The sequence below is a fragment of the Triplophysa rosa genome, linkage group LG1, assembly GCF_024868665.1.
Source record: "Triplophysa rosa linkage group LG1, Trosa_1v2, whole genome shotgun sequence".
NCBI classification, from domain to species: domain Eukaryota; kingdom Metazoa; phylum Chordata; class Actinopteri; order Cypriniformes; family Nemacheilidae; genus Triplophysa; species Triplophysa rosa.
In genome coordinates, this window is record NC_079890.1 from 29,773,248 (window position 1) to 29,793,179 (window position 19,932).

Here is a 19,932-nt window from a genome sequence, read left to right on the forward strand (position 1 = left end):
TGGCATTTAAAAACGTTTGCGCAGCCTTTGTAATGAGTTTCGAGGTGACTCGCCTGCAGTCACGCTTCAAGTTTGCTGTGTTTTAACAGCGATTGTGAAGGAAAATATGACGCTTTGTAAACCACTTGGAGACACAGATTGCGTCTTGTGCTTTCCCTTCTCACAGAGACTTCTGTCTCTACCGCATATGTGAGATAAGCACACGTGACGTGCTGGCGCAGAGTAGGTAGCGTTTTGAACGCTAAACGAATAGAATTAAACATATCATAAAATATCCTCTCTACGATGCGCATCGTAACATTTTTGCATCGCAAAATATTGTAATACGAAGAATCGTTACACCCCTACTGTGAATAATATGTGATCATGTAATCCATAAAAAAGTAACTGTAGTCTGATTATGAATATTTTAAAATGTAGTTTACTCTAATTACGAGTACTTGATTTTTGGAATCTGATTAAGTAATCCAGATTACATGTAATCCGTTACTACCCAGCTCTGGTATGTGTTTAGGTAAAATTAACCTTTTTTCTTTCATTCTGTGAACAACTAACAATATTTCTCCTGAAATTCAAATAAAAATATTGTTTCTATTTGCATTGATTTGCAGAAAATGAAAACTGGAGAGACAGAAAATAACAGAAAAGATGCTCTGTATTTTTCTGAACTCAAATATGGCAAAGAAAACAAGTTCATATTCACTTCTAAGCAATAAAACACTAATATTTGTACATGAATTTAGGAAAAGTTCAGAAATATTTTTTTTATATGATAATTTTTTAAGTAAAAAATAAATCAGTGTTGAAAACTGATTTTAACCAGTTTTCCAGAATTTAACCAGAAAAAAAGTTACAGATTGGAGCTTTCATTATATATTTTCTTAATATTTTAGTCTAATAAAGAGTTTTAAAAAATGTGTCATTTGTATCAGCTTTACAGCAGAGTCAGAGCGTGAGAGGGAGGAATGGATAGAGGCGATTCAGGAATCAATCGTAGAGTCCTTGTCCAATTACGAGGTGCTGGAGAAGGTTTGGTTCAACAAGTCCAACAGGAAGTGTGCAGACTGTCAGGCATCTGAGCCAGAATGGGCGTCCATTAATCTCTGTGTGGTCATCTGCAAGAATTGTACTGGTAAGAACGAATTACAAACATAATAGGAGACAAAACTCAAGCTTTCCTGTAGCTCAGTAGTTAGATTGCAAGGCTAAGGCCATGGGTTCGATCCCAGGGATTGCACATACACAAAAATAAATGTACACTCACCTAAAGGATTATTAGGAACACCTGTTCAATTTCTCATTAATGCAATTATCTAATCAACCAATCACATGGCAGTTGCTTCAATGCATTTAGGGGTGTGGTCCTGGTCAAGACAATCTCCTGAACTCCAAACTGAATGTCAGAATGGGAAAGAAAGGTGATTTAAGCAATTTTGAGCGTGGCATGGTTGTTGGTGCCAGACGGGCCGGTCTGAGTATTTCACAATCTGCTCAGTTACTGGGATTTTCACGCACAACCATTTCTAGGGTTTACAAAGAATGGTGTGAAAAGGGAAAAACATCCAGTATGCGGCAGTCCTGTGGGCGAAAATGCCTTGTTGATGCTAGAGGTCAGAGGAGAATGGGCCGACTGATTCAAGCTGATAGAAGAGCAACTTTGACTGAAATAACCACTCGTTACAACCGAGGTATGCAGCAAAGCATTTGTGAAGCCACAACACGCACAACCTTGAGGCAGATGGGCTACAACAGCAGAAGACCCCACCGGGTACCACTCATCTCCACTACAAATAGGAAAAAGAGGCTACAATTTGCACGAGCTCACCAAAATTGGACAGTTGAAGACTGGAAAAATGTTGCCTGGTCTGATGAGTCTCGATTTCTGTTGAGACATTCAAATGGTAGAGTCAGAATTTGGCGTAAACAGAATGAGAACATGGATCCATCATGCCTTGTTACCACTGTGCAGGCTGGTGGTGGTGGTGTAATGGTGTGGGGGATGTTTTCTTGGCACACTTTAGGCCCCTTAGTGCCAATTGGGCATCGTTTAAATGCCACGGCCTACCTGAGCATTGTTTCTGACCATGTCCATCCCTTTATGACCACCATGTACCCATCCTCTAATGGCTACTTCCAGCAGGATAATGCACCATGTCACAAAGCTCGAATCATTTCAAATTGGTTTCTTGAACATGACAATGAGTTCACTGTACTAGAATGGCCCCCACAGTCACCAGATCTCAACCCGATAGAACATCTTTGGGATGTGGTGGAACGGGAGCTTCGTGCCCTGGATGTGCATCCCACAAATCTCCATCAACTGCAAGATGCTATCCTATCAATATGGGCCAACATTTCTAAAGAATGCTTTCAGCACCTTGTTGAATCAATGCCACGTAGAATTAAGGCAGTTCTGAAGGCGAAAGGGGGTCAAACACCGTATTAGTATGGTGTTCCTAATAATCCTTTAGGTGAGTGTATATGTATATTTATTTATATATACATATTAAGCATTGAAGAACTTTGATATCCAAAGCCTCACAAGCTTCGCACTCTCAGCATGCTCAGCCCCCAAACACTCGAAACATAACTCATGCGGATCTTCGTGCAAGATGAACCTCTCGCAAGGAGGGACACATCTCTTCTCTGACTCCACCATGCTAACTATCTATTTATTTTATTTTATTGAGATAAAGAGAAGACTTCTTGCCACAACACACACATACACACACACACACACACACACACGCACGCACGCACGCACGCACGCACGCACGCACACACACACACACACACACACACACGCACACACCCACACGCACACATATACTGTATATCCATATGTCCATAAATTATTTTTGCTTTATGTATTGAGTATACTGTATTTAATCCAGATTTTTCTCTGTCTTTCCCCTCCTCTTTTTCTCCAACTCTTTTCTTGGCTTTAATTGGCATTCCTTATTCCAGCCACCCTCCGACAACATAAATGAACTCATTATTTCAGTTATGTGGCCATTTAATATTACATTAGGTAGTGATACAAGAGGAAATACTGGCTGAACGTGTGCAATCGGCTGCTGAATAAGCCATCGAGCGGGGAGACACACTTCTTAAAAGTCCGCGGCAGCGTTCATCGAATGTGTGGCGCAGACACTTTAATTAGCCGAGCTTCTGCCACTGACAATTACAAGAGAGAAACGAAAAGAAAAATATACCGATCGATTAAATGAGAGCAAATTGTCTTCGGTACGAGACAGAGATTGTGTGAAAGAGAGACGGGTGAAATGATTTCCCTTTTCTCGCGATCCGTCTTCACATTTATAATACTTATCTGATTCCTGCTTGTTCCTTCTCATTCATTTTTGTCTCGTTTTACACCATTTCTCTCTCTTTCACACGCTATCTGATATCAATCAGGATTGGTGGCTCTGTGACAGATATTTGGGTTTGTCTGTTTCTTTACACGTGTAATTGCAATAAGCTCTTTAAATCGACGCCTGTGATAGGAGACATTCTTCAAGTGCGCCTGTTGTTACCATAGAAACTCCCAGTGTGCACATTTTTCACGTTTCCCTCCATTTATTACTTTGAAATTAGAGATATTGCTCCAAAAGTTGAACTTGAGATAAAGCTTTATGGTAGTTTTAATTTTCTTTTTGATACTTTACATACTGTTTTATAGAGGCAGTGGAAATTTTCATAGATTTACATGTACATTTATGCATTTAGCTTGTATTGTATTATACATTAGATTCTGACTATGTGCAATCCCCTGGGATCGAACCCATGAACTTGGCGTTGCTAGTGCCATGCTCTAATCACTGAGCCACAGGAAAGCTGTGGTACAAAAGTTGGTACAAAACTCCCAGAGAGTCTCCTTAATACACACATGCACAAAGCATCTTTAGTCCCATTGGCTTCAGGCAGCTCGAATGATCATTGATGGCAAACCAGTACCCTAAAATGCTGCTAATTATGCTGGAAAATCACACACTCCATATTCAAATATGTGTTTCTCTCTGCCATGTTTAATTCATTTGTGTCTCGCATAAACAACGGCGGCGACGGTGCCCGGAGTTCAGCAAAATAAATGCGCAGACCAACAAACACAATTAATTACTTATGATTCATTAGCAATTAATGGCTTTTTCGGGGCTTTCATTTGCAATTATTGCTGTGGCAGGCTTGAGAAAAGATTGCCTGGAAAGGCTTCGACGAAATTTATAATGAGTTTGAGTCTGTATATATGTCAAATGAGTCATTGCTTTTAAACAATTTAGTTTCAAGCCATGTTTAGTTTTGCGGGGACGTGAGATCTGCACTTTCTTTAAACAGAAACATTATAGTATCTGTGTAAATACGCACATGACCTGAAGGCATAGGCCTACTATAATTTCTGTTTAATGAAAGAAAAAAATCACCCGAAAATTGAAGAACAGAGGAGTGTGTGACGTTGGTAGCGAAATTGTTATTTGCTAAAAACTTGACATCCGGCCTATCTGTACTTGAAGTGTTTATGAGAGAGAATGTGATGTCTGCATAAATGAGACAAGTTGACTTCTCAACTTCTATTCACAACTATAACAGACTAAAATTGTGATCCAGGTCAGCATCGATTTTTGGGTCCTGGTATCTCCAAAGTCCGCAGCATGAAGTTAGACAGCAGCATATGGAGCAATGAGCTCATCGAGGTGACAGTCATTTTTTATGCATTGATTTTAACCAAAATGTATTTTGCTCACGTTCCGTCGCTCTCTCTTTCTCTAGCTGTTTTTAGAGGTTGGGAATAAAAATTCAAACCGATTCTGGGCAGCAAATCTTCCCCCAGAGGAAGAGCTTTGCAAGCAGCCATCGCCAGAGCAGCGCGCATCCTTTATTCACAGGAAGTACAAGGAGAGGAAGTACAAGAAAGTTCTGGAAGGTCTAAACACCCAGGAGGAACTCAACAAGGTGTGTGTGTGTCAGTGTTTGTATGTGCGTGCGCTAATGTTGGCCTTTGACTTCATGTTATTTTTTCTCTGCCTCATTAAAAGGCCCATTAGGCCTAGAGAAAGTGTTGGGGGCTTTGTGTGTGCGTGTACATATGTTGCTGCTCTGGCTCACCTGGTAGCCCAGGTGTAATTCAGCGTTACCATAGTAACTGTCTCCTACCGCTTTTTGGAGCAGGTTGCCAAGGTTGCACTAAAACCACACAAAAGATTTTGTTTTTAGCTTTTCTGCATAACCCAAAATACTGCACCTTCAATTAAAGTTTGTCGAAAAATATTTCTTTTAATGTCAAAAATTGGCAGTGTTCTGTTGAATGTGTCCATTTTACTCCTAAAGCACAAAGATTCTCTCCACGTCAGCCTCAACACAGATCAAGTCTGCTTTTGTTTTCCTGAGATGGAGGGAAGGTGGAGGGATTTGGATTAAGTGTATGTGAGACAAGAGCAACGCTGGGGAGTTTTTGGCACTTTTCTGAAAAAGTGGCACGATAGCTAGATTTAACTGTACAATGAGCTGAGAGAGAGACAAAGTAGAAAGAGAGGAAGAGATAAAGGAAGCTGTCTAGGTACATCCTGAGGTGAGATTAGATTATAAATGGAGTAGTGCATTTGGGATAGAAACAAACAGAATGTTCCAGAAAAATCCACCGCTTCCTCAAGTTTTGTTCAAACCCCAATGTGATGTCTTTATGTTTTCGTTTTAGTTCTTGACTGATAGTTTTTAGCCAGAAGTTTGAAGCAGTAGTAAGTTGGCAGTGGTTTGGAGTTGAGGAGATGATAATCCTACAGCAGAGCTCAACAGTAAGGATGCCCTGGGGCCAGTGTGACAGAGTTTGGGGCCAACTGATGAAACTGTTACTTGCCTGTATGGGTCACCTGAACAGTGCATGTTTTAACCCTTGCATTTAGCTTTCAGCATTTTCACATAGTTTTTTTTGTGCTATTTCTTTGTATGTTCTGGTCATGTAAATACTGTATGCCGTAATAGTTATCTAGCTAGCTAGCTGCTGTGCTGGTTAACATAGATGAAGTTTAAAGGTCTCCTCAAAGACACTTTCAACAAGTTGGTATGATTTATTAGGGTCTTCATGAAATGTCTGGAACATATTTTGCTTAAAAACACTCAATGGCTGTGTAAACAAAACCCTTCTTGCCTCGTCAAAAACAGCTATGCTCACAGCAACCCGTTTTGATGTATGTCTATTTAACTGATAATGAGTTACAGCGAACCCCACCCCCCTTCTGTCCGGCGTGTCAACACAACACACGTGTAGTACTGCCATGGCAATGGTTTAGCTAAATGAAATTTCCTGAATTCCTCTGCGGTTAGTTTCATCTTAAACGTCTCAAATCAATCGTCCGGAGACAAAAAAAATCAGTCACAGCAAACAGCGCATCCTAATGAGCTTAAGTTGTGCGTGTATGCTTACCTAAAATCCACGGAATCCACTGCAGATCTCAGCAGAATTTCATGGACTTTAGCGCTTGTCATTGACAAGTTATAACGTTACACACACAACGTGAGAGCTAGATTGCTGTGACAGATTTTTCAGCCTAAGCATGAATGATTTGAGACGTGTAAAACTAAACTAACCCCAGTGTTCGCCCCTGTTCATTAGCAAAACAAACAGCTTGCCGCAGCTAAACGTATTAACGCACATAATGTATTAACATTCATACAGCTAAACTCCAAGAGTCCATCTGCACTTATATACAGTAAGTTTAACACTGGCTTTGAATGTTCTATTTATCCGTGACTGACTTAGCTCCCTTCGCTATCATATGCTAACATTATCCTCCTATATATACGGTACATTTACGTCAGTTCAGGCTGTTGATAAATATTACTTACATCGGCAGTTTTGTCTCGTTCAGTCGGTCTCGATCCCTCTTGAGGAACAACTTTGAAGCTAATCCTGCTTGTACTGTCCCAGGTTGAAAAAACACTCCGGTTTGAAGTGATTTGCACAAACAAGCAGGTTTTTACTTATGGTTTCTGATGGTTTTCCACTAAAAATAAAATAAATCCACTCTTGTCTCTTCCTAGGTTTGGACTTTGTGCAGCGACTACATTGCATGTTGTCCATGAACTTTAGCCATGGCTTCACGTACACCGCTGTCGCTTGTGATAACAACAATGGCGGAGCGCGTTGGGTGGAACTGTGTAGATTAAGGGGTGGTGACATTATAAGAAAATCCGCTTTGGACGTCACAATCGGAGCGAAATGGCTTGGGCAGAGCCTCTGTATCACCCTGTAGCCAAGACTGGTTGCCCACTGAAGCTAAGCAGGGCTGAGCCTGGTCAGTACGTGGATGGGAGATCTCCTGGGAAAGCTAGGTTGCTGCTGGAAGAGGTGTTAGCTCACCCTGTGGTCTGTGTGGGTCCTAATGCCCCAGTATAGTGATGGGGACACTGTACTGTAAAAAAGCACCGTCCTTCTGATGAGATGTTAAACCGAGGTCCTGACTCCTGTGGTCATTAAAGATCCCATGGCACTTCTCATGAAGAGTAGGGGTGTAACCACCGATGTCCTGGCCAGATTCCCTCCACTGGCCCTTGTCAATCATGGCCTCCTAATAATCCCCACCCTCTGAATTGGCTCTTTTCCTCTCTTCTCTCCACCTAAAGCTGGTGTGTGGTGAGCGCACTGGCGCAGTTGTACTGTGGCTGCCGTCGCATCATCCAGTTGGTTGAGGAGAGACCCCCCCTCATATTATTGTAAATCGCTTTGGGAGTACAGCAATACATAATAAAGCGCTATATAAATGCCTCATTCATTCATTCATTCATTCATTCGTTAACTCCTCCCCTTCAAATGTCAGTCTGCTGCCAGTTCAATTTCAAAATGCAGCGGCTGTTTTTATACATCCAATCAAATTGCAGTGAAAAACACAAGCCACGCCCACTATTTTTCTAATTTGAAATTCCATTTCACTCGGAAATGCGTGTGTGTGTGAATGTGAGCTCGTACACATTCGGCATTTTCTATATTTGGAATTCTTATGACTTTTCTTTTTGCAGATTAATAGTCCAAACTTCCAATTAGACTTATAACTCCGTGACCTCCAGAAAGTCTCTTCAGCAGATTTGACCTAGACAATACACGTACACACTCGCACACATACACACACACACACACACACACACAACCCCGGGGGTTTTTGTCGTTAGAAGAACATTTTTTGAGGTCATCCATGAAAGCGAACAAGTGTATTGTGCTTCGGTTTTTAGCTTCTTAAATGGGCATCTCCTGATAATGGATAGAGCTTTACCGTCGGGTGGAAATGAGACGTGTGTGTGCGCGTCAGTGTGATGTGTGATGTATTTGGTAGCTACAGGTATTGACATGAGAGTACATATGTGTGTTTGTGTAGGTGTGTGGTTTACTGTCTCCATGTCATTGTTCTCCAGCGGATCTGGCTTGTTTGAGAAGGATCGATAGCTCGGCTGGATCGGACTGTTTCAGAAGAAAACCGCGTTCGACTGCATTACTCTTGCCCGCACTCTCTCTCTGTGTCTTTCGGAAAGACACACACTATTGTATTTATTGACTCCTTCCCCTCCATCTCTTTTTAATTGGACTGACTGCATTCTTTCTGTGGATGCTCTATTTCCTGTCAATGTTATTCTCTACCTGGATTCCAAGTAAAGCATTCTGCTGCATGCGGTAAATGTTTGTTTTTCGTGGCCGCAAAAGGAAAGGTGCAATGTTGACACTGTTGACACTGTTGTTAGTTAATTCATCATGTGCTGTCAAGTTAGGTGAGTTGTGCACAAGCTTACAGTATGTGTGTGTGAGGGAGCTAAACCTTACTGTGTGTGTGCCGGAGATGTTACAGGATGCAGGTGACGGACCACTTGTGTACAGTTGAATGGGGGGAATCGCAAAGCTCAATATGGTTGCTGTTTGTTTTCTTCATTTACGCATATGGCCGCAGAGAGGACTGCCTTGCTTTTGTATGTGCTGTACCAGCTGTAGGGCTGGTTCTATTACTTATGTTCTACTCTTTGTGTCTAAAGGCCCTTTGTGCTGCGGTGCTTCTTCCTGACGTCCTGCAGACCATGACCCTGGTTTTTACCGGGGCAGACTTGATGTGTGCGACAGGTGACCCTGAGTACTCCACCCCATACCTCCTGGCTCAGAAAGCAGGCCAGAGGCTGCAGATGGAGTTCCTCCACCACAATAAGCTTTCAGGTATGTGTGCTCATTATAGGGATAGTTCGCCAAAAAAAGAAAATTCTGTCATCATTTGCTCACCCTATTGTCATTTCAAATGTGTATGACTTTCTTTCTTCTGCAGAACACAAAAGAAGATATTTTGAAGAATGTTGGTAACTGAACAATGGCGGTACCCATTGACTAGAACAGTGGTTCTCAAACTGGGGGCCGTGGCCCCCATGGGGGACCCCAAGATGGATCCAGGGGGGCCACAGATTTTGTGGCATTTTATGAAATATACAAATTTATCATAGATTTTATGCAATCAAACATCAGAAAAATGACACCACCAACCAAAAGAATTGAGGTTCCAGCATTGTATAACTGAATGTTTTTGGTTTAATTAAAGTTCTAAGTTTAAGATTATACGTCTTTATATGGAGGGCCGCAAAGCGATGCACTTAACACAAAAGGGCCTTACAACGAAAAAGTTTGAGAACCACTGGACTAGAAGTGAATGGGTGCCGCCATTTTTCAGTTACCGACATTTTTTCTGAAGAAGAAAGAAAGTCATACAGGTTTGAAATGACAAGAGGATGAGTAAATGATGACATAATTTTCTGTTTTTGGGGAACTATCCCTTTAAGGGATCCTTCGTCATGATGAATCCTGGATGACAGCCTTAGAAAAATCTATAACATCTACTGAATAAAAAGACTAAATTTGGACAATAATTGTACCATAAATGCACTCTTAGTTGCTTTGGATAATAGCATTTGCCAAATCCATAAATGTTAATGTATCTTGAATAGTCACAATATATTTGTAAATTACATTGTAAACATTGTTATAATTGTTGTAAGTGCTTTTTTATTTTCACATAAACGTTTCTTCAAGACCGTGTCATTGGACTAGTTTCATAGACCTTGCTTGTCTCACACTTGAGCAAGAGAGCAATAAACCAGTTTTAATAGCGTCTGAAAGAGCTGCTGCGTTCAAAACGCCGGACGCAGGTTCTAGAAGACATAGATGATAAATGACACGCTACCTTAAGGGAAATGTTTTGGTGACCTGCTTTGCATTTAAGCACGCACGCTGGTGATTGGTTGACACTGTCAGCGCTGAGGTGCCCTAATTGGTGCTTTGAATCAAATTGGCATTTCTCACAGGCTAATGCAGGACACACACAAACACACACATCTGTACCTTAAGACATCTTTGCTGAAGGTGTCTATAATTAGCGTGAGTTCGTGTTTTCGTGTGTCTAGACTGAATTGCATTGAACTGTCATCAAAGTGCTCATTTGGGGCTTTTAGGAAACTTAGGGTCCTATCCTAATTAAGCAATCCTCCAATCACTACAACCCCAAATGTTTTTATAGGGTTGTGCCAATGTTTTGTTAAGCTTGCTAACGTCGTAACAACAGCATGACGACATTTGTGTAACCTCTAAATCTGTGTGGGGATGCAGTCTCATTAACCTAATGGTTTGAATATGTGATTCTCAGTTGGATTATTCAATTACGATGTTACACAAACATACGTACTGTACACACACACTTTTGTTTTTCAATAGTGGAGACTCTCCACAACTTTTGTATTATACTGTGTTAAGGATATATAACCATAGCACAAAAACCCATCTATTCTCAAAACCTTGCTTATCCTCTGCAGGGTCTCAGTAACTTGCAACAATTAAAGGGACAGTTCACCTAAAAATGCAAATTCTGTCATCATTTACTCACCCTCGAGTTGTTCCAAATCTGTATAAATGTATCAGTTCTGATGAACACAGAGAAAGATATTTGGAAGAATGCTTGTAACAGTTCTTGGCCACTATTGACTACCATAGTAGGAAAAATTACAATGTTAGTCAAAAGTGCCTTTGTACTTTTTGCTTTCCCACATTCTCTAAAACATATTTTGTGTTCAATAGAACAAAGAAATTCATAAAGCAATTTTTCCTACTATGGTAGTCAATGGTGGCCAAGAAGAGTTTGGTTCCAAGCATTCTTCCAAATATCTTTCTCTGTGTTCATCAGAACAAAGTAATTTATTCAGATTTCGAACAACTTGAGGGTGAGTAAATGATGACAGAATTTTCATTTTTGTGTGAACTGGTCCTTTAAATGACTCCAGTACATGCGTATATTTCACAGGTTCCCCATTTGCATGTTGGATGCATGTGCGCCGGAATTGCCAAATTTGACTTCTCTCCCTTCTATCTCATTATCACTTTTAATCCTTCTGGTTTGATCAGTGAGGTATAAGTGGCTGGAGGGGAGAGATGGATGGATGGGAAGAGCCCTCAATTGAAAGGCTTTTCAATTAAAGTTATTTGAACCTTTTCCATGTTGTGGACTGCAAGCGAATGATAAAATCTCACTACTGCAGGCCTTCCTGAAGAAAATTGAACCTGAGCATAGGGGCTAATTAAATCAGAATGTGATAAGGTGAAAAGACTAGCAGGTGAAAAAATAAGTTAAAAGCGAGCGAGAGAAATTGGAAACAAAGATGAAGAGGTAATCTTCTAACCTTGAGCTTTCTTGTTTAGAAATTTTGCGGGTATTATGAATGACCAAATAACCTTGGGGAGCGAGATGTTGTCAAATACAATATCAAAAATATTAAAAAATCACTTTAAAGTTTGAAATTGAAAGCTGTTGTTGTAAAGAAGCGTCTGATGTACAGTAAATAGTTTTGGGAAATTTCAGTTAAAAGCAAACTAGAATAGCGAGCCGGGTTTGCATATAACAGATTTTCGTTGTCCACTACATTATGGGATTATTCCTAATCAGCCTTTTTTCTTATAATCTTTCTCTCTGTTTTTTCTTTCTCTGTATAGATTTTCCTAAGATGGATGCAGTTTGTGACAGCAGTTTTTCAGCTGATGTTCCCTCTTTCATGGATGGATTTCTCTACTGTTCTGTGAATTCAGGCAAGTCCACTTTGGACCGGAAAGGAAGACCTGGTGAGTCCATCCGTTGTTACATCCCAAACTCTGTCCTTCCAACCTCCCACCTTCTTATTTATCCATTCATCCAAATAATTGCTCATGAATATTCATCTGTACTTCCTGTTTATCCTCAACCATGGATGGAAATTGTTGCCCTGTCTTTCAAATACTGTATTACACCATCCTTCTCACAGTCCCTGCTTCACATTAAAGCCCCACAAAGATGCTACTCTTTCAAGGATGTTTAAAAATTTTAATCAGTGTTTCTCCCTATCATCTATCTGGCACCCACTGTGCTCCTGCTGTTGTAATCTAAACATCTGGAGTGGGCCGCTGGTGGTTAGACATGAGTTCTCTCTGGGGAGGAGGCCGGGATAGGGCCCCACATTAAGCCGGACTCTTAGTGGAGTAACATAAGCATCTGGAGCACATGTTCCACTGTAGGGTCTATCTTGTATCCCGAGGGACATCTGTCTCAAGCTGCGGTAGCCCGCTTTGGTCTTCTGCCTGTTTTTGCCTGATACCAGCATGTGCGCGTATGAGGGCTGAAAATAATAAGCAAGCTGTGTTTTAGAATTCTCTAAGTATCTTAAAAGTAAATGTGAGAGCCGTTTGAAAGTTTAAAGAACGTCTGGTATTGTGTTAAATGAATGCCTCATTATTCTTTGTATCAAATAACTTTAGGAAAATTGGTGAAACTTTTAAAAATAGGGTGTAGTGGAAGAACAAACTTTGTTTTGTGGCACGACAACAAACCACAGTACCGTGTTATGGTTACATCTATAAAGATGCCAAAGGGTCTCTTGCTTGTACCCGGTTCAGAAACAGTAGCAACCACATACAATAAAATATATATATATTTTTAGGTCTGTACCGATTCACCGCTTTATAGCATTGGTCTACTACCCCCAACTCCCCTATTATTATTTACCGATTTAGTCATTTTTCCCCCTTAAGAAGGCATTTTAAAAAATGGCTTACATGCCTCTGTAAAGAATTGTCATAGCAGAGCCGATAAATACCCTGTTATTTCATTTATTATAAAAAAAGATAAAAGTGTGCAGCCACAGTAATGGTGTCATAAGAATAGAGTTGCCTCTGAAAAATTTAAAGGCACTACTTAAACAGTGCATTTAAACTTGTTTGCTCAACAGGAAATGCTGCATGTGCTTTTTCAATAAAGGACATTTATTCCAAAGCTCTTCCATTCAGGTTGCCTTAAAGCCTTTCACGCTAATGGTCTAAAATGTTCTATATAAAACCTTGTGTCAATAATTCATGGTTTCATCCTGGGGATTTTAATAAAAGCACTGTACATCCAAGACTGGCCAGTTTCACTGACATCACTTCTCGGTTATGGGAACATTTTCGTTTGCACTTACCCTGATCTTCCTGCCATTGGAGGAAAAAAACAGAAACATTTGTAATGTTCGTAATTTTTTTGTTTTTTAATAAGGATATTCTAATAAAATATGTGCTTTCAAAATTCAAAACTTTAAGTTTTTTAGTTGTGTGTGCATGGTTGCGTGTTGAAGTTTGTCCTAACTTTCCCGAGTCTTTCTTTTCACGTATGTTGTTCAACTAACAGAACAATGCCAAGGTCACAGGTTCAATTCCCGGGGTGCAAACAACCTAATAAAATGCATACATTAAATGCATTTAAGTCGCTGCACACTTGCATTTATTCACTTTATGTCTAGATGGTTTCAGTGGAACAACATAAACAAATGTTATGTAGCCCAAACTTAACTTCCGGTAGACCTTCCCAAAGAATCAAAAACTGTTGAGTACTTTTAATTTAATGTAATACAAGTAATATACAATAGAATATTAATATAAATGAATAATAATATAAATTTAATATAAAATACATTGTTATATTTTAACCAAACACAGATCAGAAGTTAACTTCGGGCCAGGCGCTTATGTATGATGAAACCGTTTATAGTAGATCTGTTCTTCTGTATTGAAGAGGTCAGAATTATTTTCTCTGTGATTTCCCGTCTCCCTTCACCCAAACATATCTTTCTTCTCCACTTGACTCTTCTAAAGTACTTAATCTCTCTAAATTCTACTTGACTCTTCAACAAAGATTCCATAGAAAGCTGCAGGTCTCCCATTCATTTGGCATTGACATCTTTCAAACAAGCATCTCACAATTCACTGCACAAAGGGTTGAAAAACAGCATTATACAAAAACTTTATTTGGTTATGTTAGCACATTACTACATTGAATGTCATTGGACAAGACATTATAGAATGTGGAAGTGAAAATATTTGTGCGTAGCTTCATTGAGTTTCCGTTGACACCCTGCAGAGCAATCATGCTTTTAGGGGAAGAAGAGAAAACAACCACATCTGCCCCTTTATAAATCATGCAGCGCTATTCCTCTGTGCGTGTGTGTTTGTGAAACACTGTGCACTCTAAAGTGGATAGTGTATCTAAAACAACCTCACATTGCCTGTCACTGCTGGATGCTGTGTGTCTCAGAGCCGGGGCAACTTCTCGATTTCTTTCATCTGGATCAATGTTGTGATCCTTTCATAGACAACAATGTCCATCTGTGAATGAAAGAAGTCCCCCATGAGGTTTCGTCTGTGTAAATGATGAAACAAGATTATTTTGAGGCACGTCCATTGATGACTAAGCCTCTGAAATCTAGTCTACACTAGACACTACATACATATGAGTCATTTCACTTGTATGCCATACATAAATGCTAACAATGATTTTACCTTTAGTTTTTGTTTCTGAACAGTTGTACAGTCATTTCATATAGTTCGTTGACAACTTACTTTTTCTATTAACATGCAACTAACATGTAACATGTTATTCGAATTTTGTGGTCCAAAGAGTTTTTAATTTGTAACATGACAAAACGTTTTTTTTTTTTACACATTTTACCCTTCCCCCTCAAAACACATCAATATATAATATACAGTATAACTTTATGTTTAGTTATAAAAGTAATTGTAAAAATAAATAATACTTAAAAAAAACGAATGCGTTTTTTTTTAATCGCACTGAAAAAAAATGTTGTTTATACTTTTCATTATTAAATGAAATATACCTTTTATTTGAATTTATTTAATTTCTCTTGTCCGCTCCATCTTAGGTGGAGTTTTTACCAAGCTTGTTGCAGTGCATTTTGGGATACATCCTTCGTGATGGATACTGTATATGGTTCTTTAGAATTTGGCAAAGCAAGTATCTTAGGCAGCTCACTAGGTGTCGGAACAGAACAAATATCTCTGAATCTCTGCAAAACAAATTAAAATGGACCTCCCCTTAAAGGGACATTTCACCCAAAAATGAAAATTCTGTCTTCATTTACTCACCCTTGAGTAGTTCAAAATCTGTTTAAATTTCTTTGTTCTGATGAGCACAGAGAAAAATATTTATAAGAATGCTTGTAACCAAACAGTTCTTGGCCACTATTGAATACCATAGTAGGCAAAATTACAATGGTTGTCAAAAGTGACCCAGAACTGTTTGCTTTCCTACATTCTTCAAAATATCTTCTTTTGTGTTCAACAGAACAAATGCATTTAAATAGCTATTTTTCCTACTATGGTAGACAATGGTGGCCAAGAACTGTTTGGTTACAAGCATTCTTCCAAATATCTGTCTCTGTGTTCATCAGAACAAAGAAATTCATACAGATTTGGAACAACTAGAGGGTGAGTAAATGATGACAGCATTGGTGAACTGTTCTTTTAACCGCTGTCTACATCTTCATAGCTTCATGAAAACCACTAATTTATAGATCATTTTTTCATGGCCTTGTACACAAGAATATCAGCGAACGAGAGGGTTTTTGTAAACGCATTGTGGTGGCATTTGAGCTAGAGAGGTTCAGACAGATGAGGTGAAGAGGTTTGAAGGAAATAAATACCAGCAATTTATTGTATTACACTACACAGCCAACCAATCACACTGACTGGTCGTTGATTGTAAATGCCAGCTGTCCGTGGATCCATGCGCATGTCTACGCACACGACGTGCGAATGTGCTTTTGTGATTAATCGGTCGCCAAATATCATCTCTGTCAACTGAAGTTTCTTACTGATCAACACTTTGTTTCGTACCGTCACTTTAAAAGTCAGTCAGAAAGTCAAACATTGGATATGGCACCTCATGTCACATTGGCGGCCCCTCCTTACCCATAATTTAGCATCTCTTGTCCTGACATTGCTGACAGAACCGTTTGTTCTCCCAACACAACTAACATGGATAACTGGATTAATGAAATGCCAGCATTGTAGCTGAATCAGGTGAGGCATTGCCAGGTTGGAACAAAACATTGTGTCAATGGAACACGAGGTTACACTCAGCAGTGTTGAGAAAGGGGAACTTCAGCGTTTTTCGCAAGACAAATGAAGATGAGAATGAACAAAGTGTACTTGTGCTGTTTTGTTGCCTTTATGATGGAATGAGACAAAGATGGTGAAATGTGATTTTGACTCAGATAAAATTAGATGTATGAGGTTCAAAGTCACCAATTATTGAAATGGCGCCACTTTGAAAGACAATACGAATTTTAAGGACACCATTGATGTCACTTAGGAATCTTTTTATTGGTTATTGGTACAGTTTGTGCATTTTTGGGGGAAATCAATCTGTTGACTTTTTTAGTTGTAGTGTTGTTTTTTAGTTTTTAGTTGGCTGGTATAGAAGAAAGTACTTGTCACATTTGTAGTGTTGTGGGTTAGATTTTCACTGACAAATATCAATTATGCTTAGAGTATTTTTACTCCACAGTGTTCTTTAACTAACTTAAATAAAAACGTAACGGCAGCTTAAATACTGATGATAAACAGAAGCCTTCTCAAACAGAGAGGGATCGCTTGGATTTTATGAAGTATCTAGAGAATTTTCTGTGTACATCTCAGCTGATATACCATCACATCCATAAAATGCCTTGATGTATTTTTTATTTCTTTAAACTGCACTTTTATATCTAATAAGACTGTGGGGTATTGAGTTCAAGACATCCATGAGGTTTTATTTAAGTTTTATAGGGGTGTTGAACATGTCAGAACATATGTACTAGGTTGTTTGTAGTTGTTTAATATCTCAAAGTCAAAAAGCCAATCCCAAATCTGTATTATATTTTGTGTTACATTATATTTATATACGGTTCATTCCATTGTAAGTTTATGGAAGTGTTTTTTAAGCTCTCCAAATGGAAACTTTGTCTGAAAATTACAATTCTGCCATGAATTACTCACACTCAAGTCGTTCAACAACCCTAGGACATCCATTCATCTTCAGAACACAAATTAAGAATAATTAAGAGGTTCGGAAGATCTGTCCTATTGTTGTCGGACGATTTGAGGGTGAGTAATCCATGGCAGAATTTTCATTTTTTGACGGACTGAATTTAGTTTTCAGTAGATATATGTTTCTATATTTTGTGTGTGTTTCAGATATAGTTCGACGTTGGTGTACGTTGGAAGGAGGGTTTCTCAGTTACTATGACAACAAGAAGATTGCCACACCCATAGGCCGGGTTGACATTAGTAAGGTAGTGAGCCTGGCCATCAACCATACTGAGAACATCACTGAAACAGGGTAGGCCTACACTGTTTTTTTTACATGTTTTTGGGTCGGTTAAGAATTTCTGGGCTTAATTGATAGTTTGATCGATATTCTGAGAAATGTCTTAGTGGTTTTGTGTCCATACAATGGAAGTCAATGGGGTTCAGTGTTGTTTGGTTACCAACATTCTTCAAAATATCTTCTTCTGGGTTGGGCAGAAGAAAGAAAGTCACACAGGTTTGAAAGGACACGAGGATGAGTAAATGATGAAAGGATTCTCATTTTTGGGCATTTTGGGGATTTTCATTTATTTGGGGGTGGTAGCGTTTATCGTAAGTGCATGTCTAGAACAACTGGATGAACTTACACCCGGCCGGGTCACATCATGCGTGTCTCTCAGGTCATCTTCTGAGATGTGTTGCAATACAATACAATTTTGTTTCCATAGCACATTTAAAACAACAGCAGGTGACCAAAATGCTTTTCAGAAATAGGTACGGTTAAAGAATAGTTTACATAAACAACACATTAACACCAGATGTTGTTGAGCATTTACATTTTGTCTTTTTAATGATTATGGCTATCCATCTAGAACAAACACATTAAATGACCAAATGTACTGTAAATACTTTTTGTGACCACCTTTTGTGGTTTAGAGGTAATGAAAAGCATTTTAGTTTCCATACACAAACAACAGCGAAGACATACACAACATACACAAACATGAGTGGAAACGGACACGCTAACCCCTAACCTGATTAGCCTGACCCTCTGGGAAATGTTCACGATCTCAGTTTTTCTCCAATTCATTTGCTCTCACTGTAACAAATATATCCCCCGTCCGAAAATGTGGGCCACAAGTCAGCGCTGTTAAAGCCATTAAGAATGCGACCTTTCCCCTGGATTAATCTCCAGTGTTCAACTGTTTATTGTACGAGCAAAAGACTAACAGAGATTAATTGCCATCCTTTCTGTTTCACAGCTGTGAGCATGTGGGCACGTGTGTACGCTTGTGTGCTTTCGAGTGCTCGTGTGTGTTAATTGTGCTGTTTCCACACTTCCCCCAGGCCAGTGTTCACCTTTGAGTTGTACCTGCAGTCTCACAGAGTGTTGGTTTTCGGAGCGGAGTCCTCGGACGCCCATAGAGATTGGACATACGCCATCGCCAAGGTTATACATGCACAATAACGCACAATAAAAGTCAAGAATTATCGCAACTTTAACGTTGTGCACGCTTTCTCTGCTTAAATATATGCCTCCGTCACAGTGTTTGTACCCGTGTACGTCAATTCCTGAAGGTCACTCGATCGCGTCTGTCCCTGTTGTGTCTGTGCGTGTCAGTTTTTCTTCTCTGAGTGGGTTTCTGCTATTACTCCTTCAAAAAGATCCATCGCACTCGCCTCTCGTCTTTCGCTCGTATGCACACACAAACACACACAGACGCTTTCCATTTAAGTGAAGTGTGGAGGTGCCAATGTCTCAGCAGATGTGTTTGCGTAGCGCTGAGAGCTCAGCTAGGGAATGTTCAAAGGCTGTTTGTGTTTGTACTTCTAGCTGTATATGCCGGTTTAATGTAATGCAACTCCAGGGTTAGCTGTAGTTTCTGTTTGCCTGAGAACACTAGAAACTTCTTTGTGTGATCTGCGCAAGCCGCTGACTTTTAAATGTTCTTTCGCTCACTCTTCTGCTTCTACTAATACTCTCTTGGTCTCCTTCATTCCAGTGTTTTGTCCCCTCAAGGGCAGATGCTCTGCTGAGGCAGGACAGCGAGCTTATTGGCCGGTTGTACTATAAAGAGGGTCATGACCTTTATCATTGGCGAATGGGATGGTTCGCTCTGGTGGGCTCGGAGCTCTATTTGTGCTCTGGAGATGAAGATGAAGAGGACGGAGTGCTTCAACTCAAACGCCTTCAGGAGCTTAGTAAGAAAAACACACACACGCACGCACGCACGCACGCACGCACACACACACGCACGCACACACACACACACACGCACACACGCACACACACACACACACACACACACACACACACACACACAAACATAAATACTTGTACAGTGAAACACATCAATACCTCTGAATGCATGTTTGTATGTATGGTTTAACCCTGTGGTCCATAACTGCAACTATATTCCTAGTTATTTATGAGTTCCTGACAGAAGTGGACAGAATAATGTCCCATTTGGTATACTAGTATACTATTTTCTGTGAATTGGTTGATCTGCCGTAGTTCACAAAATGGGTCTTAATATAAAAATAATTATAATCAGACTGATCCAGTT

At 39.8% G+C, this 19,932-nt stretch overlaps 1 protein-coding gene across 2 annotated transcripts in view; it reads left to right on the top strand.

Annotated features, from left to right (window-relative positions):
* The window catches only part of arap2 (ArfGAP with RhoGAP domain, ankyrin repeat and PH domain 2), an 82,794-nt gene that overhangs the window by 35,095 nt on the left and 27,767 nt on the right, over nt 1–19,932 (top strand). For both annotated transcript variants that reach the window (XM_057330749.1, XM_057330757.1), the window contains 8 exons: nt 933–1,132; nt 4,606–4,691; nt 4,768–4,950; nt 9,010–9,184; nt 11,993–12,118; nt 17,534–17,678; nt 18,713–18,815; nt 19,369–19,567. In XM_057330749.1, the coding sequence (XP_057186732.1) occupies nt 933–1,132; nt 4,606–4,691; nt 4,768–4,950; nt 9,010–9,184; nt 11,993–12,118; nt 17,534–17,678; nt 18,713–18,815; nt 19,369–19,567 (1,217 nt within the window). The remainder of the gene's footprint in view (nt 1–932; nt 1,133–4,605; nt 4,692–4,767; nt 4,951–9,009; nt 9,185–11,992; nt 12,119–17,533; nt 17,679–18,712; nt 18,816–19,368; nt 19,568–19,932) is intronic.